The 27377-nt window shown below is 33.2% G+C and overlaps 1 protein-coding gene across 3 annotated transcripts in view; it reads right to left on the reverse strand.

Annotated features, from left to right (window-relative positions):
- Positions 1–27377, reverse strand: part of DMXL1 (Dmx like 1) — a 133353-nt gene continuing 105976 nt past the window's right edge. For 2 of the 3 annotated variants that reach the window (XM_027099571.1, XM_027099563.1), the window contains 7 exons: positions 23887–23947; positions 19638–19765; positions 15647–15739; positions 12990–13081; positions 7735–7787; positions 5176–5393; positions 1–3489 (listed from right to left, as the gene is read on the reverse strand). In XM_027099571.1, coding sequence (XP_026955372.1) covers positions 3265–3489; positions 5176–5393; positions 7735–7787; positions 12990–13081; positions 15647–15739; positions 19638–19765; positions 23887–23947 — 870 coding nt within the window. In that variant the 3' untranslated portion in view covers positions 1–3264. The other variant, XM_027099578.1, reaches the window with a different exon arrangement.

The raw sequence follows: 27377 nt of genomic DNA on the forward strand, positions 1-27377 counted from the left end.
TAAGGGATATAACACCTTTTACTTTGAAATTTTATCTCACCACCCTCCTTTCAGATGAACAGATACAAATCTAACATTCTTTTACCATTGAGAATATTCCATTGTATGGATGTACCAAAATTTATGCCAAAATTTACCCACTAATTAACATTTAGATTTCCAGTTTTCTTGCTCCATCAGATGTCTCAATAAACATCCATATACATATATTTTTATGCATAGGTGTTTTTATCTTAAAGGATAATCTCTCAAAAGATTGCTCAGTGAAAGTATGTTTTTCAATTTTAATATGTATCTAGGTAACTTTGTAGCAGTTTAGTCCTGCCAGCAATGTTTCACTGTGCCCACTTCCTTGCATCTTCACCAAACTGATGTCACTGTGTTTTGACTTTATACTAACTTGATGGATGAACAGTGGTAACACATTTCTTTTTTTTAAAGCATTCCTTTAACTATTAGTGAGGATGAACATACTTTGTGCTTGCTGACTTTTCCATGTCCTGTTCTGTGAATTGTGTGACTTCTCCATTACTTATCATGTTAAAATTCTCTTTGTATTAGGGTCGTTAACATTTTTCCTATTCCTATACACATATTTCTTCTCGTCTACCTGTTCTTTAGACTGTGGTCTTTTGCAATATGACATTTAAACTCTTTGTTTAGTAAATATGTCTCTCTGGGTTTCCAACACTGTTATAAAAAGATCATCACCACTCTAAGGTTGTATAAGGATTTTCTTTAAGTAGGTATATCTCTGTATTTTGTTCCAATTGTTGAGACCATTTTGAGAAATTCCTCAATGGTTTTGAAAAAATTTTTTAAAGAGAAGAAATGAATTGGGGCAAGACAGAGAGAGCAAGAAAGGAGGATGGAATTGACTGTCCCATGATTCTACATAAGAAAAATCCTACATTTTAGAAAATGAGACTCACAATGTTGTGAATTCTTCCATCATTACAAAGCCTCATTCTCAGAAAGCACACAATTTAAAAAATGTATTTTGATGTATCTACTTCATTAGTGTGGATGAAATTTTACATATATGTATACCATTTTATACTTAAACATACATTCCAACTACTTTTATTCTCACCTTTTTTGAATAATGCTTATTCATTAAGTTAAAGACTATAGAGAAGGAAGAACAGGGTATCTGGGAAAATTATGCAATTCTTCCTACATTAACCAAATACAATACAGAAGTTCTCCAATTTAAAATGTCACATACACTCAAGTCAACTAAAGTGGCATAAATACTACTTAAAACAATAGCATGCTAAAAATAGTTACTGCATGATTGTTTATTTAAAATATTATGACTCTGGATGTAAATACATATGGGCTTACATAATTTATTATTCATATAAACCCTCAATTAAAATGCTTAATTCTTCTCCACAATGTCTTTTTCCTAGTAAGCATAATAATACATTTTCTATCTCACTGAAAGTGTTTAAAGCCTTTTGAATCTTGATTCATGAAGAAATTACTGAGGAATAACTTAATATTAACTACATCAAACAATAGTATTGTTTGCAATGTTGTCACAGATTTCTCCATGGCAAAATAGTCACATATCGTTATTGCACAATTTATAGGTACAGGTTATTATGTGCACATCAACTCTCTACATAATAACAGTGTCTTCACTGCAACTTGCTCAACACATTTAAAATTATGAATACAATTTACAAAATCTTTTAACAATATACTTTTAAAAGTATCCTGAGGATATTACAAAATTCATTTTACCAGCCCTTCATTTCTTTGCTTCATTTGACTCTTTAGTTTCCAAGATAATAGCTTTCCATATTTTGTTACATAAAAATGTTCTCTTAATATTCCTATTAAAATATATTTAAGCTAAATAGTATATAATTGTCCCTTAAACTCTTAGTCCCATCTGCCTCCAGTCTTCTTGGTTAAAATCAAGTATTATCAAGTTTTCTATAATTCTGAATCAGAAAAGGTATAGCACAAAACAGACAGAAATAGGGTTAGCACATTTAAGTTAAAAGCATTGTGCATTTTTAATATTTTGGTCATATTTTATAATAAAATAATATATTTTGGCAAAAAATAATAAAATATAAGGCTTAGTTTATTATCTTTTAATGGTAGATCTGGCAGGTATTTTACATTTGTAAATACTATCTATTTAATTTGACTGTTTTCACATTTGTTTCTAAAAACACTGCTATGAGGTTTTCAGAACGTTGAGACTAAAAGCACCTAAAAAATAAGAAATAAAATAAAATAAAATTTAAGTAAAATGTATGGTGCCTAGAAATCCTTTGACAAATTTATAAGCTTAAGTATCTCATATATGCCAACACAGAATCATTATTGCCTGCTAAGTCTTATCTGACTCAATGTAATCTTTAAAATAATAATCTTGGAAGTTTTCCTGAAATTTATTTGAAAATTAGGATGGGAATTCAAAAATTAAAAAAAAAAAAAGGTGAAAAAAACAGTTGCAGAAAAAGTTGTTATTCTGGTGGCAGTAGTTGTTATGGCACAAAAACAAATGAAAAGACTTATAGTTTTCATATATATATATATATATATATACACACACACACACACACATATATATATATATATATACATATACACACACACACACACACAAAGTTCAAATAAGATGTATAAGATACATTACATATATATACACGACCACACACACACAACTTGGGGTCCAGAGGGGAAACTGATGAAAACTTTACATAACGAGGCATTTGGCTCACCTGTCACTGAAGTCCCAAAGACAGTGTTAATGGAGATGTTCACTATTTTTTGATTCTTACCCAAATATCAATCTATCATTAATTAAGAGAGGAGTGTGAGATGTGTAAGTTTGAAAAAGGCAGTGAGAGTGTGGTGAATTAAGTGATGACTGATGTGCAACTGCCTTTACATAAAGGGTATTTTTACTGTGAAACAAATTCATGCAGAGATATCTGCAGAAGAATTTATCAACAACAAGAAAACAAAACTCCTTTAACACTATGATATACTCACTATACTATAAATATGTATTATTACAGCATTACTTATACATTCTACTTTAGGCAATGTAGTCTAATTTTGAATGACCTTATTAATTTTTAAGGCATCAGTGCATCAAGGGCAAAGCTCCATAAAATAAATATGAAAACAGGAAAGCATTAGCTTATCTGTGGCATAGAGACTGATCACTGTACATCATATGTGTTGGCCACTTCATGGAATAGGTAATAAATTATACATCTTATTGTTAAAATGTTACAGCATAAATTTCACATCATTTTTCAACACTTCATTTAATGGGCTAAACTGATCTGGCAGTATTCTCATTTTCATTGTTCCATCAGCTCCACATGAAAAAATGTGATTTGCAGGCCCTGTCTCAATTTGCATCACTCCGGTTCCAATATTTCTGAAAATGGATTGCCGAGCATGTTCATTGATAAAAGTGTGGAGAAGACTAAAGGTAGAGAGACTCCAAATCTGAAATATATAAGAACAAAATAAAAATTGGGGTTGACATTACCTTAAAAATCCAAACAAAAGATTCACGTCTGTCTTCCTGCACAAATAAGGAATTTCTAAAACAAAAATGGAGAAAAATCTGTGTAGGCTTACAGTCATAACATTTTGATTCTGTATATGGTGTTGCAATTTTCCAAAGCTCTTTGATATTATCACATTCTTCAAAAATCAATCCAGTAAGAGAGGAGGTACTTTAAACCCTTAGTTGGAGACGAGAAAACTTAGGTACAAGGAGGTTAGGTGTACAATGCAACAGAAACTTGTAATGTTATAGGAACTACAATCAAGATTTCCTATCTCTCAGCGAAGTTTCTGTTGTGTAGTTGTATAGTGGGGTAATTCTTTCCCCATAATATACAGTACCCACCAAGGGATCAGAACCGCTGGAAAGAGGAAAATACCAAACACCTAGAGGCCTTCAGACCAGTCAAAACTATATTCCAGCTGCAAGATAAATTATTACAACTTTCTGATGTTTTGACATCACATTAAAAAAAAATATTTCTTTTCCCTAAGAAATTCATTAATTTATATTACTCTAGACATGATTGTTAAATTGTAAGTCCTGAATACTACCTGGTATACTATGAAATCTTCTAACTTAATTAAATAATAAACCTCAGAATGAAAGTACAAACTAATCTAAATAACTAATCTAAAACATAGTATGACTTATTCTAAACTGAGGGCAGTTCAAATAAGAAACTAGCTTCAAACTGGAAAAAAAAAGAATTCTGTATGGAAGCTGGTGTATATATTTAAGAAAAACCTTTTTGAAATTCTTCAATTTCTTCTGGCTGAGAATTATGAAAACAATATGGAAGTTCTAACAAAGCAGTCCAACTTACCTGTACTAAGTACTCAGTAGCACTTAAATTAATGGATTCTAAGAAACTAGACTCCTCCAGTGGGTTGCTGACCATTAGAGTAACTTAGGGACTAGTCTTATCCCTGCAGATCCTTCTGAGTGTAGCCAGAGAACCTGCCATCAAAACCACTATTTCTGTGTTCCAAAAATGCACATTCCTGAGCCTTGGACTTACCAAATGGGTATTTTTGGGATAGGACCTAGTAACAGTATTTCTGGAGTGGGATGCATTTTTAACAAGGTGCTTAACATTTTTAACAAGCTGCTTAACATTCAAACTTCTAAGTTTGAAACACAGTGGAGTTTGAGAAGGACTGTTACAGGCAGAGCTTATCCAGGTACATCAGAATTCTTGAATCAGGCACTGAGTTGTTGGATGCTGATACTATGAATGACAAAATGGGGAGAAATTTGGAATAAGGGAAAATGTCAGCATATCTCACAGCCCCTGAAACTGAATTCAGTAACTCTGAATATGGAGTCAAGACTAATTCTAATGTCTGAAATATGTTCATATCCATGGAAAATCCAGTTCTTTTGCGTGCATTAGTTAAGCATATTTGAAAACAACTGAAAAACAGGCATTTTTCAAGTTAAATATTATTTTATTTCATTCATTAAAAGATTTATTAAATAGCAATTAACCTTGTTGACTACAAAGGAATTAATACTTCTATTATTTAAAGAGACTGGTGTCATCAATATGATTAAAGATCTAAGGTTTCTAAAGATTTCTTTTCATATTGTAATAGATATTGTGGCATTACTGTATTTACCTTTATGTTGCCCTCAGCAGATCCTGTAACAAAGTACTCTTCAGTTGGATCAATAGCAATGGCTTTAACAGGAGAATCATGGCTCTGGAAAAGCTGCCTCTGCTGTCGTTGCCGAAGGTCAAAAACACATGTATAGCCTTTTCTGCCACCTGATATTAGTAGCTGATGTTTTGGAGCATATGCTAAAACAGTGGCTCCGCTATCATGACAAGTAAAAGCTGGAAAAAAAAGTAAAAACTATTTAATAGTATAAGAAACAGACTTCTGGCTTTTGGCCAAGGTAGAATGATAGATTAGATTTGCCATCCTGCCTAAAACAATTAAAATATCAAATGATATACAGGAAACAATGGTTTGAGACACCGGTCACTAAGCAATGAAGAATGATCTTTGCAAAATGGGAAACAAACTGGGTGACCAACATAACTGCCCCAGCTTATTGCCTACAGAGTATTTTCTGGCCGTGGCATAAGAAAGGGGAACCCAAGTTGATCTGGGTTCCTATTTCCACCAGCCATACTGGGAAAAAACCCTCATAATTCACAAGGCATCGTATAGAGTACTGAGAAGGGTACTGCCTCAACAGAGGGGCAAAATTAGCCCTGTACCAAATACGGCTTTTAACACAGCTGTTTTCATCATCCCAGAAAGTTCCCTCATGCCTCTCCCTCAAAGGCAATCGCTATCCTGATTTCTATCCAATTGGTTTTGCCAATTCTTGAACTTCACATAAATGGAATTTTATAGTATATATTCTTTTGTGCCTGCTTCTTTTTCTTTAACATAACATTTTAGATGTGTCTCACGTATCAGTAGGTCATGCTTTTAAATTCTGAGTAGTATTCTATTACATAAATATACCACGTTATCCTGTTGGACATTTGTGTTGTTTCCAGTTTTGGGCTACTATAAATAAAGCTGCTAAGAACATTCCTAATACCAGTCTATTTGTGGACATGTGTTTTCATTTTTCTTGGGTACATATGTAAAACTATATACTGCTGGGTCACGCTACATGCATGTTTAACTTCACTAAGAAATTGCTAAACAGTTTTCCAAAGCAGTTGTACTGTTTTATACTTTTATCAGCAAATCATGAGGGTTCCAGTTTCTCCATATCCTCACCAACACTTGGTAGTCTAGAACCTTTAATTTTTGCCATTTCAGTATACAGAGTAGTATGATAAATTATGGTGAATTTAGTTTGCATTTCCCTGATGACTACTGATGTTGAGCATCTTTTATATGCTTATTTGCTATTCAGGTATTGAGAAAAACGGTAATTTAAAAAAATCTTGAATATATCATTTCTTTAATAGATTGTGCTTTTGGTGTTGTATCTAAATCTCATTACCAAACCCGAGGTCACCAAGATTTTCTCCTATATTTCCTTCTAGAAGTATTACAGTTTTGTTTTTACATGTTTTACATGAGTCATTTTAAGTAAATTTTTGTGAAAGGGGTAAGGTTTGTACCTATGTTCATTATTCCACATATAAGCACCCAATTGTTATTAGCACTTTTTGTTGAAAGACTATCTGTTTCCACTGAATTATCTTTGTGCCATTATTAGCAATGAGTCTACTATTTATGTGTGGGTCTATTTCTGGGCTCTCTAATCTGTGTCTATTCTTCAGCCAGTACCACAATGGCTTGATTACTGTAGCTTTATAGTGAGTCCTGAAATCAGGTAATGTGAGTTCTCCAAGTTTGTTTTTATTCAGTATGCATTATTCTAGGTCTCTTGCCTCTCTACATAAACTTTAGAACCAGTTTGTTGATATATACAAAACAGATTGCTGGGGGTTTAATTAGAATTCCACTGAATCTATAAAGTTGTGAGGAAGTAACATCCTAACAATATCAAGTTTTACAATCTGTGAACATGATGAACATTTATTTAGACCTTTTTTTCTTTTACTTTTTTTGTGGCTTCTCCCAACAGATGTTATACATATTTCGATTTATGCTTCAGTATTTCATTATTTTGGGTGCTCTTTTAAATGGTAATATTTTTTTTAAATTTCAAATTCCAATTGTTCATTGTTGATAAAGGAATGCAACTAATTTTAGTATAATGACCTGGTATCCTGTGACATTGCTGTGCTTGCACATCAGTTCCAGCAGTTTTTTTTCTGTATTCTTTGGGATTTTCTACACCATCATGTAATCTGTGCATAAACAGTTTTATTTCTTCCCTTCCAATATGGATAACTTTTACTTCCTTTTCTTGTCTTATTGCTTTATTTAGAACTTCAAGTACAAAGTTGAGTAAGAGTGGTGTGAGGGGATATAATACTGTAACTGATGTTCGGACCTGTGCTATCAGATTCAAAGTAAAAACAAATGATTTTTATATTATCTATGTTCCACTGTCCTTCATTAAAGTACAGTGAAGAGTTAATTACATATACAGCATTTTTTCTGCTTTTAAACTTTGCCACCATGGTCAAAAATAAACCTCACAGACTACTAAGTGTGTCATTAAAAAAAAAAATCCATTTAAACATCACTTTTACTTTATGAGTTTGTGATTCATAAAATGCTTTCAAAACTTACCATGGACTAAACTATTGGAAGGTGCTACAAGAGTGTCCCACAAACATATGTTTCTGGAAAAAAAAAAAAATATTATTGAATGACATAAGAAGTTAACCACAGAATAAAAATAGATATGTCTCATATTATATAATGATAAAGGTATCAATACAAAAAGAATATTATACTTGTTAACATATATGCACCCAATACAGAAGCACCTAAATATATAAAGCAAATACTAATAGACATAAAGGGAGAAACAGACAATAATACAGTAATAGCAGGGGATTTTAACACCCCCCCTAACATCAATGAACAGATCATCCAGAGAGAAAGTAAGGTAATAGTGGTGTTAAGTGACACAATAGACCAGCTGAACTTAAATGATATGTACAGAATATAACACCCCAAAACAGCAGAATGCACATTCTTTTCAAGCACACATGGAATGTTCTCCAAAACATATTACATACTAGGTCACAAAACAAGCCTCAACAAATTTAAGAGGATAGAAATTGTATCAAGCATTTTTTTCTGACCACAATAGTATGAAGTTAAAAATTAACTCCAGAAAGAAAAATGGAAAAAAACCCCAAACACATGGAGACTAAACAACATGCTACTAAAAAACCAATGGGTCAATGACAAAATCAAAGAGGAAGTCAAAAAAGATCTTGAGACAAATGTAAATGGAAACACAACAACCCAAAATCTATGGGATGAAGCAAAAGCAATTCTAAGAGAGAAGTTCATAGCAATACAGGCCTTCTCAAATAAACAACACAGCCTATCACTTACCACCTAAAAGAATTAGAAAAAGAACAAACAAAGCCCAAAGTCAGCAGAAGGAAGAAAATAATTAAGATCAGAGAGGAAATAAACAAAATAGAGCTTAAAAAAACAACAACAAAAACAATCAATGAAAGCAAGAGCTGATTTATTTTTAAGAACTGATTTTTTGAAAAGAAAACAAAATTGACAAACCTTTATCCAGCGCATCAAGAAGAGAGAAGACCCAAATAAACAAAATAAGAAATGAAAGAGGAGAAATAACAACTGATACGAAAGAGATACAAAGAATTATAATACTATTAACAGTTATATGCCAACAAATTGGACAACCTAGAAGAAATGGACAAGTTTCTAGAAACATACAGCCTGCCAAGAATGAGTCAAGAAGAACAGAAAGTTTGAACAGACTGATCACTAGAAACGAAAATGAATCTGTAAGGGAAAAAAAAAAACAAACCAAAACCCAACCGCCAGGAAACAAAAGTCCAGGACCAGACAGGGGAATTCTACGAAACATATGAAGAACAAACACTTATCCTTCTTAAACCATTCCAAAAAAACTGAAGAGGAGGGAACACTCCCAAATTCATTCTACAAGGCCACCATTACCCTGATACCAAAACCAGACAAAGACACTACAAAAAAAGAAAATTACAGTCCAGTATCTTTGATAACTACAAATACAAAAATCCTCAACAAAATATATTAGCAAACTGAATCCAACAATACATAAAAAGCATCATACACCATGATCAAGTTGGATTTATTCTGGGGTCACAAGGATAGTTCAACATTTGCAAATCAATAAATGTAATACATCACATTAACAAAAGGAAAGATAAAAATCACATGATCATCTCAAAATACACAGAAAAACTGTCTACTGAGATGTCCATTCATGATAAAAACTTTCATCAAAGTGTGTATAGAGAGAACATTCCTCAACATAATAAAGGCCATTTAAGACAAATCCACAGCCAACATCATACTCAACAGTGAAAAGCTGAAAGCCTGCCCACTAAATTCAGAAACAAGACAAGGATGTCCACTCTCTCCACTTTATTTAACATAGTACTGGAAGTCCTAGCCACAGCAATCAGACAAGAAAAAGAAATAAAAGGCATCCAAATTGGAAGAGAAGGGGACTTCCCTGTTAGTCCAGTGGGTAAGACTCCATGTTCCCAATGCAGGGGGCCTGGGTTTGATCTCTGGTCAGGGAACTAGATAGTGCACACATGCCGCAACTAAGAGTCCACATGCCGCAACTAAGAAGTCCACATGCCGCAACTAAAGATCCTGCATGCTGCAGCTAAGACCTGGTGAAGCCAAAGTAAATAAATAATTTCTTTTTAAATTAAAAAAAAACAAATTGGAAGGGAAGAAGTAAAACTGTCACTATTTGCAGATGACATGATACTTTAGATAGAAAACCCTGAAGTCTTCACCCCCCAAATTTAGAACTAATAAATGAATTCAGCAAGGGTGCAGGATACAAGATCAATATTAAAAAAATCTGCATTTTTATACACTAATAATGAAATATGAGAAAAAGAAAGTAAAACACAACCTGTTTAAGATCACATCAACAAGAATAAATACCTAGGAATAAACTTAACCAAGGAGGTGAAAGACCTATACTCTGAAATATATAACACTGATGAAGGAAACTGAAGATAATACAAAGAAATGGAAAGATATCTTGTGCTCTCGGACTGGAAGATTAATATTGTTAAATTGGCCACACTACTCAAAGCAATCTACAGATTTAATGCAATCGCCATCAAAATACCCATGGCATTTTTCACAGAACTAGAACAAAATAATCCTAAAACTCACATGGAATCACAAAAGACCCTGAATTGCCAAAGCAATGTTGAGAAAAAAGAATAGAGCTGGAAGAATCACACTCCCTGATTTCAGACTATACTACATAGTTACAGTAATCAAAACAGTGTGCTACTGCCACAAGAACAGACACATAGATCAATGGAACAGAACAGAGACCCCAGAAATAAACCCAAGCATTTATGGTCAGTTAATCTATGACAAAGATGGCAAGAATATACAATGGAGAAAAGACAGTCTCTTCAACAAGTGGTGGAAAAACTGGACAGCCACATATAAAATAATGAGATTAGAACATTCCTGTTCACCATATACAAAAATAAACTCAAAAAGGTTTAAAGACCTAAATGTAAGAATGGAAAACCATAAACCTCCTAGAAGAGAACATAGGCAATACACTCTTTGACAAAAATTGTAGCAATATTTTCTTAGATCAGTCTCCTAAGGCAAAAGAAATAAAAGCAGAAATAAACAAATGGGACCTAATTAAACATAAAGCTTTTGCACAGCAAAGGAAATCATCAACAAAACGAAAAGACAACCTACTGAATGGGAGAAAATATTTGCAAATGATGATTGACAAGGGGTTAAAACCTAAAATATACATACAGTTCATACAACTCAATATAAAAAAAAAAACTCAATAAAAAAATGGGCAGAAGATCTGAATAGACAATTTCCCAAGGAAGACATACAGATGCCCAACAGGCACATGAAAAGATTCTCAACATCACTCACTATTAGAGAAATGCAAATCAAAACAACAATGAGTTATCACCTCACACCAGTCAGAATGGCCATCATCAAAAAAATCTACAAACAATAAATGCTGGAGACAGTGTAGAGAAAATGGAACCCTTGTACACTGTTGGTGGAAATGTAGATTGGTGCAACCACTGTGGAAAACAGTATGGAGGTTCCTCAAAAAACTAAAAATAGAACTACCATATGATCCAGCAATTCTACTCCTTGGGTACATATCTGGAAAAAATGAAAATACTAATTTAAAAAGATACATGCATCCAAATGTTCACAGCAGCACTATTTACAATAGCCAAGACATGGAAGCAACTCAAGTGCCCATCAACAGATGACTGGATTAAGATGTGACTCACACACACACACACACACACACACACACACACACACACACAAAATAAAATACTACTCAGCCATAAAAAAGAATGAAATACTGCCATTTGCAGCAATGTAGATGGACCTAGAGAATATCATGCTAAGTGAAATAAGTCAGACAGAAAAAGACAAATACTATATGATATAACTTACATGTGGAATCTAAAAACAAAGACAAATGACTGTATATACAAAACAGAAACAGACTCACAGATATAGAAACAAACTTGTGGTTACCAAAGAGGGGAAGACGGGTGAGTGACATATTAGGAATATGGAATTAATAGATAAAAACTACTATATATAAAATAGATAAGCAACAAGGATATACTGTATAGCATAGGGAATTGTAAAAATTATCTTGTAATAACCTATAATGAAGTATAATCTGCAAAAATACTGAATCACCATGCTGTATACCTGTAACTAATATAATGTTGTAAATCAAGTATACTTCAATGAAAAAAAGCAATATGTCTCATTATAGCTCGCTTGAACCTTGCTCACACAGAAAGTTCTTAAATTTATAAAGCATCGAATACAAGTAGCCAATATATTTATGTATGATTAATTTTTAGACAAAAATTTAAAAAACTAATAGCTTCCCAAACTGAATAACTTTAGATTAACATGTAATTACAAGGAGTACTATATGAAGTCTGAATATGGGAACCACTTTTTGTATTCACTGATTTTCTAATCTAATAGTTCGACCACATACATAAGTAGCAGGACACACCGAATTTTCTTGAGTACAAAGAAAACTTATTCCTACTACAAAAGGGAGCAGCTTCTACTCCATTCTGTGAGTTACAAAGAAGGCACAAATGTGCATAAGAATTTCTATGAAAAACGGGCTGAAAACTCCATATTCCTAAAATTCCCACTTTGAGTGTAAAGTGAGGCCTCAGGACAAACACAAAAGCTCAGCAACCTCAGAAGGCCTTAATCACAGAACTCAGCTGTAGGAGGAAAGTAAAAAGTGTGCCTGGACATGGAGGGAGGAGACTTTTTTTTGCATATTTAAGCTATTTGGGGAGATGGGGACGGGCTGTCACTTACTAGTTATTATACAACTCAGCTTCTTGTGTTCTTACTGTGAAACATTGATAATACGATATAATAAAGCTGTGGCAAGGGTTTAACTAAATAGCATGGCCAATAAATAATACTCTTTTTTTTTTTTGGCCTCAAGCTTTCGTAACACATAGCAAATAATATGGAGAAAAACTCTACCAACAATCAAATTCTTTTATCCTACACTAAAGTCTTAACATTAGAATACTAAAAATCCAGAAGGAATGGATTTTGTCTTTAATGTCACCAGAATTTCCTTAGCTTTACAATTAAAACACTAAAAAAGCTCTAAGAAACAAGTCTCTTTAAATAAAAATATTTAAAGGTGTAATTATGACATTATTGAGATATAAGGACATTAAGCAATTAAAATATAAAGCTTAGCTATACATACACAGACTTCAATTTCAGTTATAATCTCTTACCTATTGTCAGTTGAAAGACCAGCTGTAGCTATCAGAGAGGAGGAACTAACGAAGACAAAATCATTGGCTGTTTTGTTATGACACTGCCAAGTCTGGAATGGTTATAAACAACACATGTTTATTGCTGTCACAAACAATTTTATAAGCAGGTAGATGTATTAATCAAAAAACGATCATGTAATTTGTGGCTTACTTAAATCCTTGTGTTCTTTCCCCCACAGATTTTAGAAAAGTTGCAAGAGTAATAGAGAACTCTCATATACCCTTTACCCCGATTCACCAATGTTTACCATTTTGGCACATTTGTTTTGCCTCTTCTTCTCTTTCTCACACACACACACCCCTTTCCCTGAACCATTTAAATAAGATGCATACGTTATGACCTTTTATGACCTCCGCTTTTGTTCAACCAAAAGTTCAAAGGGAAACAAAAGAAAGTTAAGTTCAAACATTTTTCTTAGAATACTTGTGAAAATTTTGGTCTTAGAAAACAAAAACTAGCATTTTAGATGATCTCAGACTGAATTATTTATTTTCAGAAATATTTAAGCTTTCAAATACTTTTTCAAATATGTGAATAAAAACATATTACTAATAGTCAACAAATTAGAAAATTTACAATGTTTCTCAATATTCCGTCAAACAATAACAAACTACTATGAGAGGTTTAGTCAGTTATAAAGGCTTCCAAGTTATGTCTGCTCAGATGTTTCTCTTCAATAAAAAATAAAATTTAAAAATATGTCAAAATCATCATATGAAAAAGTTTTCCTGTGAGTCACTTCCCCATTGCCCCCAACCACCACTGCAGCTGGGCTAGATGATATGTCTTTAAAACAAAATCTACTTTAATCCCCAAAAGCAAATAATGTTCATTTTTAATCCAATTTGTCTTTTTAGAAGTTTTAAAACAAAGGCAGTCCCCTAAGAAACATAAACCTGTACAGTTGACCCTTGAACGACACAGGTTTGAACTGCATGGGTCCACTGATACACAGATTTTTTTCAATAAATACTACAGTACTACATGATCCAAGGTTAGCTGAATCTGTGGATGCAGGACCATGGATATGGAGGGGTGACTGCAAAGTTATATGCAGATTTTCACCTTGGGGAGGTGAGGTGTCCAGTGTCCCTAACCCCTGTGTTGTTCAAGGCCCATCTGTACATTTAATCTGCTGCCTGAATGAAAATATGAGGAAAAATAAATATTCTTTCAAGGTACCCTCACCAACACTCCCTTGCTTGCTTTCACTTAGACCAGTACTTTATTCTAGCATTTAACCTTGGATGAATTACTGGAATTTTAACCCATATTCTTAATTTTTTTCTTGATAGATATTACTTAGTCTTATAAAGAGCTTCACTAAAGAATCCATCAAATATAAATTCAGTGTTCTATGAGGCTGCGGAAGGTTCACTGAACCTGTGTGGTCCTGAATAGAGATTTTTTTTTTTTTTTTTTTTTTAAGAGATGGGCAAGAAAATAGCACCAGCTATAGGATACCCTTTCTACTTTGTTCATAAGGGATAATAACTGCAGAAAAACAACCAGATGCACTGGTCTGTTGATCATCCTTTTTAGGTATCATAGCCACTGCCATTTAGTGAGGCTAGAAGAGGGCTTGAGTAACTCATGGGTCTCCAGAGTTACCATGTTGGTTCTATACAGGTTTCTTTTTTTTAACATCTTTTTATTTTATTTATCCCTTGACTAATCATTGCATTTTTTTTTGTGTGTGTGTGTGGTACGCGGGCCTCTCACTGCTGTGGCCTCTCCCGTTGCGGAGCACAGGCTCCGGACGCGCAGGCTCAGTGGCCATGGCTCACAGGCCCAGCCGCTCCGCCGGCATGTGGGATCTTGCAGGACCGGGGCACGAACCCGCATCCCCTGCATCGGCAGGCGGACTCTCAACCACTGCACCACCAGGGAAGCCCAATCATTGCATTTTTAATTAATTTTACTACTTTGGTCTTTATCGAGTGACTAATCCACAAGCTTTATTATTTATTTACATTTTCTGGTGAGATTTTTTTACTTTTCTTATGTTTTTTTTTTTTTTTCCTTTCAGTTTTGAGAAATGATTAACATGAAGCACTGCATAAGTTTAAGGAGTACAGCATAATGTTCTGGCTTACATACATCATGAAATAAGTTTAGTAACATCCATCACCTCGCATAGATATAAAATGAAAGAAAAAATATTTTTCCTTATTCTGAAAATGCTTAGAATTTACTCTCTTAACAACTTTCATATATAACATGTAGCCGTGTTAATTATGTTAATCATGTTGTACATTACATACCCAGTACTTACTTACCTTTTACCTGGAAGTTTGTACCTTCTGACTGCTTCCATCCAATTTCCCCTCTCCACCCCTGCCTCTGAGTAACCACATATCTAATCTCCCCTTGCCATCAGAAACAGGTACTTTCATACAGGTTTATTCTCCAAGTTACCAGAGACTAAGGATTTTTATACCTCACAGTGTAATTTTCAACACAATACAAGGACAGAAACTTATAGTAAAGTGATTGAATACACAAGACTAGACAGATTTTGTATTTTGGCTTTGATATTTCTTGCAAGTATATATTCTTGGTTTCTTTAAAATAAAAATTCAAAAAATTTTAAAGGTAGGAATTCTTGGCTTACCAGGTATGGCTTAGGCATACTTCCAGTAACTGGACAACATTTCCAGTTTGTTTGATACAAACTTAAATATCCATCAGCATCAACTATTCCAAACTTAGAGAAAAAAAATATTTAAAAGTATTTAATACAAATAAAAAAGCACATTATTTACCCTTACCCTCACTGTGAATCTCATACTTTAACTCTTAAACATTTGACTGATAAGTTGCTTGACTTTTCACTTCACCTACACATGGATCTAGTCCAGAAAAACATTTAGCTATTGCTTTAAAAAATTCCAGGGTGGATATAAAGGAAACTAACATCAGACACTCAATTTATTATACTAACCGACAGCACAGTCTGTATATTCTCTGTAAATACTCCAAAAATAGAATACTGGATTTACACATTAAGCCATGTGACAAAGTTTTAGCATATATAAGATAAAAAAACTGTTCATCTTAAAAAAGACAAAGTAAGGACTTCCAGAGATATACAATAAGAAAAACACGTAAACAACAGCAGAAAATGAAACAAAGTTTATCACAGTAAAAGAATTCCACTATGGAAACTCAGAGCATTTTGACTGGAAAGATGACAAAATAATCCAGTAAGGGAGTATATGATACAGATCTTAAAATAAAACAAATGTCTAATTCGGACTCCTGCCCTCTCCCATCTACAGATATAACAACTATTAACAATTTGATAGTGTTCCCTTTCAGATTTGTTCTATGAATATTCAAACATTCATACATACAAGGATACAAGGTTTTTTAAAAATTATGATGATAATATACAGTTCTACAGTTACATTTTTTACTTATTATAGCCATTTTTTCACATTGGTATCTATAAATCTACCTTATTCTTGTGCTGTGCAGTATTACACTATATAGTTGCACTGTAACTTTTTAAAGCTTTTCCTTATAGAATTTCCAATTTTTCCTATAATAAAAAGTACTGTTTTGAACATTCTTGCATATACACCTCTGAGTATTTATATAGGACAGACATCTAGAAAAGAAAAAGCTCTGTCAAAGGGCATCATTTAAAATTGGTAGGTGAAGCCAAAATTAAATCCTAAGTGGTAATATCAATTTACACACCCATTTTTCTTACACATTAGTCAATACTGCGTACTACAAAATTATAATATTTGTTGATTATCAGAAATAAAGTCTCATTTTAATGTGCATTTCTTCAGTTATTAGTGAGGGTTATTGGCCATGCATAGGGTTTTGTTTTTTTGGTAAATTGTTCATTCTTTGTCTTCTTTTTCATTGTCTTCTTACAAAACTGACTGATAGGACTAATAGTAGGAATATTAATCCATTGTTTACTATTTTTGTTACAGATATTTTTCTGATGTTTATCCTTTCTGTGGTTTATCCTATGTTTTCTAGAGTAGGTTTAGGTACGTTCTTCAGAAAGGGTATATGGAATGTGCTAATTCTCTGCATACTTAAAAATGTGTTTATTTTGCCACCAAATATAAATGACAGTTTGGATAGACATCAACCCCATTCCTTATCCATCAGAATTCTGTGAATACTGTTCTATTGTCTATTTGTAACCTCTATTTTTGAGGAGGCCAATGCCATTAATTTTAGATAGGGGGGTGGAGAGGTTGTAAGCAATCATTTTTACCCCTACTCCTTTCTAAAAGCTCTCTTTATCCTTCAGTTAAAAAAAACAAAAATCAAATAATCAGGCTGTGTCTAGGCACGTGCTGTTTCTCAATACTCCTGCTTAGTACTTGGTAGGTGCTTCTTTTTCTAAAATTCCATGTTTTGCTTCGGGGAAGTTTTTATTTTATTATTCCTTTTAATATAATGTTTCTCTTCCATCACCTTTTTTCTTCTTCTGATACATCTTTTAAATTTCTTTTATAAATTTTCCTGGGTCTAGTCTCAATTTACTTCTTGGGTTATTTTCACCATGGAATAAATTCCAAATTTGTACCTCCCAGTCACAAACTTGATTTTCAAAAACTTCAATTCTGCTATTCAGCCCTTGTAATCAGTAGTTCCTCTACTCCTAATTTTGGGGAATCATATGTTTTTAACTTCTAAAAATTCTTTACTGTTCTACTGCCTTTGGTTCATAAAATCCCATTCTTGTTTTACAATGTAGGATCTTCCTAAATCCAAGGAATTATTCCTCACAGGTCATTTTTTTCTGCTAAATGCTCCCTTTTATCCTCTTGGTTTTTCTGCAATGTCCAATGACTTTTGACAAAATGATCAGCATTACTGTGATACACTGTAGTATGAGTTATCTGTTCCAATTACTCCAGTAGGCTTCCCTACTAAGGGAGATAGCACACTTAGGTGTCGTGCTCTTGGGCACCATCATGGCTAAGGTGAATCAACAGTAAGCTGACTGCCTGTCAAAGAGACTTGGGAAGACAATAAGGAAGTTTGTTGTGACTTAAAATAGCCTATATAGAAGGTTGTAGTGAGTGTAAAATCTATAAAATAACTCCGAGTGTAGAAGGACTTGAATGCCACACTAAAGAATATGGGCTTTTGGATAAAATGAGGAGGCTGCAGGTTCTTGAAAAGGACAATATGATCTCACCTATAGGGTAGTTATATAATTATGTTATTTGTTCTTTTTTCTTTTATGGCTACACCGCACAGCTTGTGGAATCTTAGTTCCCGGACCAGGGATCAAACCCGCGCCCTCGGCACTGAAAGCACGTGAATCCTAACCACTGAACCACCAGGGAATTCCCTACGCTATTTGTTATATAACTTTGTTGACAACATGAAGAATGCATTAGAGAGACAGGGTCGAAGTACAGAGATTAGTTAGGAACAATGTAACATTGACAAACCAAAGTGGAAAAATATGAGCACATAAGTGGTATGGATAGGTTATACAGCTGAAAGTACAGTAGAATTCTAAAGGCTTTTAGATTAAATCCCCTTAATTTCCCATTAAGGAGCAAAGAATGTTGCTAATTGGTATTAAGAAATTATAAGCTCTCAATTTTGTTTCATAACTACATGAAAAATTATCCCTGACTTCTGTGAAATGATAAGAGCCATGTGATAAATGTGGCAGGCAAAAAGGTTGCAGCACACCATGACACAAGTAACACGTAAGGAGGGTGGAAGGTTTGGAGGTTGAGGGAAAACGAAAGGCAAGATGAACCATCAGCTAGGGCCTGTGTGAATGTTTTTAGTGAAGCATGGCCCTGAAGACAAAGAGCAGGCTGATTTCCCCTTCAGTAGTTGTTTAAAGTGCTAGTAAGATAGAAGGAGCAGAGAGAGGCAGTTTGAGGAAAGGAGGATTACGGGAAGTGAAGCTGGTAAGAGCCAGGTTGGCAAACTTTTATTAAAAGGCCCATATAGTAAATATTTTAGGCTTGCCAGCTACAGTCTTTGTTCTCCTGAACTCTGTTGCAGTACTGGGAAAACAATCATAGAAAACAAATAATGAATGGGTTAGCTGTGTTCCAATATAACTTTATTTACAAAACAGGTGGCTAGGCCGTAGTTTGTTAACACCCTGTTCTAACACCCTGTTCTAGAGCAGTGCTTCTCAAAACTTTAATGTTGTATACAAATCACAAGAGTATCTGGCTAAAATGCAGATGGTGATTTGATAGGTCTGGACTAGAGTCAATAACCTGCATTTCTAATCAACTCCCAGATGTTACTTACTACTTGGTACTTGACCATACTTTGAGTAGGTCCCAGAGGGTAAAGTAAGCAGATGTATTTAATAAAAAATGTGTAATATAAGATGGTCCTATAATCATTTGGTCCTTAAGCATCATATAAGAGAATTTTAATGGAAATGTATATAATGTCTTTCCAGGAAGAACCAAGTGAATTTACGTTTTGAGAGGAATTTCTTTAAAAAGAATTCATATAAGATGGATTAATACTTCACCATTAGCTCATTGAGCTGTTCTCTTCAGAAACCCAAATGAGTAATATTCATAAACCCTTAATGAAATCAAACCATTTTCCCTATTTACATTTTTATATACTACCTTATTTCCTTGATAGTTAAATCTCATTCTTGTAACTCTTGAATTGCCACCAGATCGGAAACAGGTTATTTGTTGAGAATGGCCCCATTCGAACATTCTCACACTTCCATCTTGAGCTCCTGTCAGATCTGCATTATAAGAGGGAAAAAATTGCAAATTTATTTCAGGAATCTTTGGCAAATTTATCTTTTAATCCAATGTGAAAATCTTTACGGAAGAAATACCTAAGAAATGAATCATAGTCAATTCACATGAATTTACCTTTGTATGAAATTTCACTTGAATACTCTCAATCTTAAAAACAGATGATTACATGGTGTTCTTTCAACTGACAGAACATATCCTCACACAAAACAACAGAAGCAATTAAATCAGACCTCTATAAACTTTATTTCCTTTTGAAATTATCTCAGTTACGTTTTAACAGCCTTTAGTAGATAACGTTTATGATAAAGAATCAAATTCTTGGAGTTACTTAACTTTGTATGGTGACAGATGGTAACTAGACTTATCATGGTGATCATTTTGTAATGTATAAAAATACTGAATCAGTATGTTGTACACCTGAGACGAACACAACACTTTAATAAGTCAACTGTATTTAAAAAAAAAAACTTGGGTTTTTTTTTTCACACACACACACTGTATTTTATTTTTACAAGAGATAAATAAACTGACACCAAGCATTGTAAATGGATGACCACAACAAAAGCAACAATGACTGCAATTACCAAACACGAAACACACTCATACTATGTCATATAATATTGACATTCAGTCCAGTAATCCTCCACAGTAACAGCTCCTTTACTTTGTATATTGATTTGTATATTTTTTGATTCTGAAAATTGATTTGTATATTTTTTGATTCTGAGTCCTTGTGGGTTTTTTTTTTATTGAAACAGAAAGTCACAAAAATTATAATCATCCTCATCAGTTCACTCAGTCCCATGTAATTAATTTTTTTTTCATCTTGATCTTTTGTTAGCACTTTTATGAATTCATCAGTTTTCCATTAGAGTTCCGAAAATGCTTATTCATTCAGTTCAGCAGTATAAAATCTTGGGATTTTTAACAGCCAATTCTTATCAGTCATACTACTGATGTTTAAATTTATGCATTTTTCTCTGAAAAAAAGATTGTACAAGGTCTTGAAAGTCATGCTAAAAAAATCATTTCTAATAGTTATTGTCTGATCTGATATCTCAAATATATGTTATCTGTTTCATTAAGGAATATGAACAAACTAAGTAATTATTAAATTCTTTACTTTACCATTTACTAATTGTGTGTTACTAGGAAACTTACTTAATCTCCCTGAGCCTATTTCCTTCTAGTAAAAGGTATATAAGCCACTATAATAGTGATATATATCATTAATGATATATAAGTCACTGGACAGTTCTGAGAAGTAAATGAGATAATTCATATAAATCATTCAGAAATATGCCTAACATATAGGGCCAAATCTACATTAAGAATAGTTATCAGTATTAATGTGGTACAGAGGTAGTGAGAAATTATATTAATGTATGTAAAAGTAAAGTATCTAGCACATTGCTGGTCATATATTAGTCAATTTTCCCTCATTCATATCCAAGTATTTAAAAAAAAGGAGCTTCAACTGTTTTGACATGTTTTAACACTGGGCTGGGATGGAAGGGTGGGTAGAATTTCTTGAGACTAGGGATGTTAATTCTACCCTCCCTCTCCTCTATAGTCTTGCCCAGCTTAATCAAAAAAAATAAATTGGACTAGATGCATTTAAAAACCACTCAAATTTTTCTATTATTTATGGTTTTATTTATTTGAAAAAAATCCCTAATTATTAGTAGCTCACATGTAAAATGAAACACTCTTAAAACCTTATAAACTAAAACTTAAAAAAACGAAGGTTCCATGACTTCACTGGTGGCACAGTGGATAAGAATCTGCCTGCCAATGCAGGGGACACGGGTTCGATCCCTGGTCTGGGAAGATCCCACATGCCGCAGAGCAACTAAGCCCATGCACCACAACTACTGAGCCTGTACTCTAGAGACCGCGTGCCACAACTACTGAGCCCGTGCAACACAACTACTGAAGCCCGCGTGCCTAGAGCCTGTGCTCTGCAACAAGAGAAGCCACTGCAATGAGAAGCCCGTGCATCGCAACGAAGAGTAGCCCCCGCTCGTCACAACTAGAGAAAGCCCATGCGCAGCAACAAGACCCAATGTGGCCAAAAATTAATTCTTTAAAAAACAAAAACAAACAAACAAAAAAACCCACAAACGTTCCTATAACCAGGTTGTCTGAGCAAATATTCCTTATTAGTAAGTAAAGTCTGTTACATCATATACATGTAACGAAAGAGTTAAATGCAACCTTAAAAATCTTAATATATTCATTTTTTGTTTTTGAAATGAGGCTTTCCTTTTAAGACTTACATTTCTATTTCAGTTCAACCTATTAGATTAACTTCTAAAAAACTTCCCTGGAGTAGAAGTCCAAAAGTTTTGGTTTACAATGACTAAGATTTTTTAAAAATCTATTCCAAAGGAAGGAAGGAACTATTTTGAGGTATCTGTAATTCAGAGTAAAATTTTTTAAAAACTTGTTTCAAAACATTTCCAGTACATGAAAGGAGCCTATTGTTGAACTAAATTACTATCTGTGAGACTTGTTCATGACATGAAAAAATATACTGTAAAAAAATTTCAGTGATTAATTTAATTAGCATTTAATTTTTCAAGTCTCTTATCTGCCAGTTACAGTAGTTCTTCTCTGAACAGAGAAAGTACTTACTGCAAGACAGAAGTTACATGATATTACATAATAACTCTGAAAATAAGTCCATTAATTGCCTTTGAAGCTAGGGATTATTTTATTTAAATTTATGGGCTTGACGTAGAGCCTATTTATAAACTAGTCACCTGTCATGATACATGCTTTGGGACTGAGAAATAATGAAATCCCTTCAATATTTCAGGAAACTTCTAAACCCTATTGTATAGAGTAAGAATAGATTTTAAACAATGCCAAATTTTCTTGCTGCAGGATTAATATTATTTAAGCTTTGTAAATAAAACACCTTTGACTCCTTCCTCTATATGCTTCATGATTGTTTTTAGTTCTTACTTTACATTAGACTTGTGGATAGAAAACATATACTTCTAGTGTTGAATAAATTTGATGTAGTGGAAACAGGCTAATTTTCAATATTATTTTATACCTCTAGCATAAGTAACAGAAGTTACCCTCTTCATCTTAAATATATGGTTCTCTTCAACCCTTTTATTAGACATTGGTATATAACTTTGATAATAGATGCTTACAGCGCTTATTATAATTAGGTAGTAAAGAACACTCGTTTTGCCACTCCTATTTTATTAGACATTGGTATATAACTTTGATAATAGATGCTTACAGACTTATTATAATTAGGTAGAAAAGAACACTCGTTTTGCCACTCCTATTTTATCAAAACATCTCTCATAAAAAAGGTGGTACAATTTTTTTATAGGTTATTAAATTGGAAGGACATGAGTACCTTTTAATTAACATGCACTATTTTCACTATTTTTGTTACTGTGTAGTAGGACAATTTGATGAAGGGCACTACTTAAAAATTATATTAAAAAAAACCTGGAATACACACATGCCAATATGAATACTGATTCCAACCCACCAGTTAAAGTTGTCTCTATTATTTTTTCTCTGCTTCAATACTTCCAATAAATTCCCCGTTAAATCTTTGTTAAAGGAAGAAAAACTTTTGAGATTCCTAGGAAGATTAACTAAAAATAAATATATCCTGCCTTAGAATGTAAGAATGTAGTAATAACCATTTCCTATACTTACTATTAGTGTATCTGATAAAAGACAAACTGACAAAATGTTAATAAAATACAAACTGATTATGAGGAGGCTACAAGTGACCCAGATACGGTTCTGTTCTATGTAATAAAAAAGGGAGTGATCCAATTATTAAAACAATAATTATCAACTACAATTTAACAATGTGCAAAATGTTCAAAAATAAAATGTGATAACAGAAATATTCAGTCAAAATGCTAAAAATTTACATGTTAAGTTAGCCTTCTCTATTAATTCAGGAAAATCACTTTTTCTATTTTTACCCAATTTTGAAGTGATTTTACTTGCTAGCAAACATTCCCTACAAAAAAAATAAAGTGTTGACTATCTTTCAATTGAAACTAAAAGTTTCCTTTAAATTCCTTAAAATAATGGCTAATTATTATCAACTTACAGTAAGGAAGAGATGGATGAGAAGTCATTCTTCTGACATTATTAATGGCTTTCTTAATCATCTGTTAACAAAGAAAAATCATTCTTTTACAGTTACAATAAAAAGTAGTATTAAAAATTTAAATTGTGACAGGAGATTCAAATAACATTTATTTATTTTTACATGATTCCATAACTATTGTAATGGGTGCTAAAAATACTAAACATGGTAACAGAAATGAAATTTAATAGCTCAGCTCTCTAACATTTAAGTGTACATACATTTTCTGCATCATTACCTAGTATCTAAGAACAAATTCACCTCAAGAATTTAGTCTTACCTCCTTTCTTGCCAATTCTTTTCTTATCCCATTAAATTTATTGGAACAATCCTGAATAGTATAAGGTTAAAAAGACAGGCAGAAGCATGTGAAAAAAAAAAAAAGAGGTAAACAGAAAACTGTATAAATTTTTAACTGATAGTTTGGAACTATTTATTTACCCATTTTAAAATTATGCTTTGAATGATTTACATAGCCTGTCAAATAAGAGTAAACTAAATATGTGAAATTAAAGGGATAATTTTAATTTATAGAGTATTTCCTACTTATAACTCTAACTATAGTTATAGGTTATCCTAAGTTTGTAGCACCAGTTCATGTATATTTTGTTGTTACTGTTCTTTTGGATTTTAAATTGTTCAATTAGCCTAAAGCTGTAAGTAAAGTGGGGATTTGGAAGGGAGGGAAGGAACTAGGCCAGCAGAATCAGTGAGGGATAGAAACACTGAAAGATATATATGGCTGCAGTTATACTCCAAAACAGCAGAAATTGGTCATAACTAGTATTCATTAGCATTCATAATTTAATAAAATAATAGGATTAAGAAAATTTTGATCAAATTCTCTACACACAAAAAACAACCTTCTGAATGTTACTTCTGTTTAGTAAACTTCATGTTTAAATCCCTTGCCCCTCTTAATTTAGAAAAAGTCTAAAGATTCCTGTTCTTTCTTTTAATTATCATTTTTTTTCTGGTAAGAGCATCAAAGGAAAATCATGAGTAAAAAAATAAAAGAAAGTTAAATAAGTTTCTGAAAGCATATGTAGAATATTATAAGGGAAAGAAATCATTAATTATTTTAGAAGATCCATATAAAAAGGAACCACCTTATTATATTGGTGTCTTTTTCCTGAGGATGGAGTGGGATAATCCCAATACTTATGTTTACAAACCACAATGACCCCAACTAAAAAAGATGTCCTTCTAACATTTAAATAGGAAGAAAATTCAGTCCTAAGAGGAATAACAATGGTAAATTTCCATATTATAATACTCTGGAGAATAAACAAATATTTTCTGAGCACCTACTAAATGTTCTACTTAGAGATCTATTCTACTTAGAGATCATCAATATATAAGGCAGGCATAACATAATCTCTCAAAGAGCTTGCATTGCAGAGGGTATAAAAAAAGACAACCAAATAATGAATAGATAATTTCCAAACTGATGAGATGATAACATGGGATAATATGATGATCAAATGAGATAACAGTGTGACTGGCAGTAGTGTAGGGAGCAGCAGATACCTTTGCTAAGGAAGCAAGGGAAATCTCTGGGAATTTGAGTTGAGATCTGAATGGTAAACAGAAGAGTATTTCAAGCAGAAAACAAGGTAAAGGCTCTGAGCTTGATGTGCTCAAGTGACAGAAAGAAGGCCAGTGTGACCAGAGCAGAGAATCAGGTGTGGAAACAAGGGAGATGCTGCTGCAGAGGCTGGCAGAGTTTAAATCACATAGGGCCTTAGAGGCCATGTTAAGGACTTGATTTAAAGCTGTACTGGGAAATCTTCAAGTCTTAAGCATTGGAGTGATAACCTGAATGATCTTTTAGAAAAAAGCAACTCTGCCTGCTGTGTATAAAACAGAGGGAGCAGTATAGAAGCAGAGAGACCAGAAAGAAAGCTGTTACAGGAAGAATTGTATCATATTCTCTGAAAATGGAGTTGGAAAAAGTGCTTATTATTTCTTTTTGTATATTTTGTATATTCTCTTTAAGTTCTTTAAAAGATAATAGTATCAGTAGGTTTTACAAATGAATTTTAATGTATCTGTCCATTGGAAAAAATTTAACTATTAATGACCAACTCTTTTCTTTTGAATAATCACTAGATTGCTTTTCAAATTCTTAATACTTAAAACACTCCTACCTGAAATCAATGAGTGAAGGGGAATGGAGGGCTTTAACACAAGCTCTACCACAAATTTGAGATAGTGACCTGAGTTAAATTCCTTGACCTTTCTGGATCTCAAGCTTCATCTAAAGAATGGTAAGTAGGAGTAATTACAACAGCTACAACAGATATCTCAAACAATAATAAGGTTATATGAGTGATAAAGGAACTGCATTAAGTATAAAATATTATCAGGTATTATTAAAGATGACTGAGCCTTTATTTAAATAATTACCCTTACAAAACCCACCTACCACCTAGAAAGCCATGGAAAGAACTGCTGGTGCTGGGTTTCTTTGGTTCTGTGTATGAATTCCTATACCCTAAGTGTCAACAAAGGAATCTCATGTGGGTATAAACATGGATCACAGCTTAGGTAATCAGGGCTCAAGAAGATCCTCCATTACTACAGAAAAATTCTGTTTCAGTTCATCTGCATATTATATTTTGCTTAAATTAAAAAAAATTTATATCATTTTTATTTGTTCAAAAAAAGAAAAATTTATTTGTCTCAGCATCAACTAACAGTTATTAGTTGATAACCATTTAAAAATATTATCTAGACTAGGGGTTGGCAAACCTTTTTCATAAAGAATTAGATAATAAATGTTTTGGACTCTATGGGCATATAGTCTCTGCTCAGATACTCAATCCTACCACTGTAATGTGAAAGCATCCATAAACAAAATATTAAAAAAATGAGTGTGGCTATGTTCCAATAAAACTTTATTTATAGACAATAAAATCTGAATTTCATATAATTTTCATGTGTCACAGAATACCATTCTTCTTTTGATTTTTTTTCAACAGCTGAAAAATGCAAACACCATTCTTAGCATGTTGTCGATACAACAGGTAGTAGGCAGGATTTGACCCATAGGCCATAGTTTGCTGAGGCCTAATTTGGTTCCAAATAATTATTACTTAAAATATAGCTCTTTGTATTTTCAATTATTTATTTAAAATAATTTTTGTTACCCTCTTCAAATGAAAACATATTATTCTTCGAATCAAAATTTATAATTTCCAACAAGTATGACTTATTAAAAAAATTAAGAATTAAAAAAAAATATTTAGGGCTTCCCTGGTGGCGCAGTGGTTGAGTCCGCCTGCCAATGCAGGGGACACAGGTTCGTGCCCCGGTCCAGGAAGATCCCACATGCCGCGGAGTGGCTAGGCCCGTGAGCCATGGCCACTGAGCCTGCGCATCCAGAGCCTGTGCTCCGCAACGGGAGAGGCCACAACAGTGAGAGGCCCCCATACCACAAAAAAAAAAAA

Source organism: Aethalodelphis obliquidens, unplaced genomic scaffold (genome assembly GCF_003676395.1).
Source record: "Aethalodelphis obliquidens isolate GAN/ISIS:26980383/991018 unplaced genomic scaffold, ASM367639v1 scaffold4, whole genome shotgun sequence".
In the NCBI taxonomy this organism is placed as follows: Eukaryota; Metazoa; Chordata; class Mammalia; order Artiodactyla; family Delphinidae; genus Aethalodelphis; species Aethalodelphis obliquidens.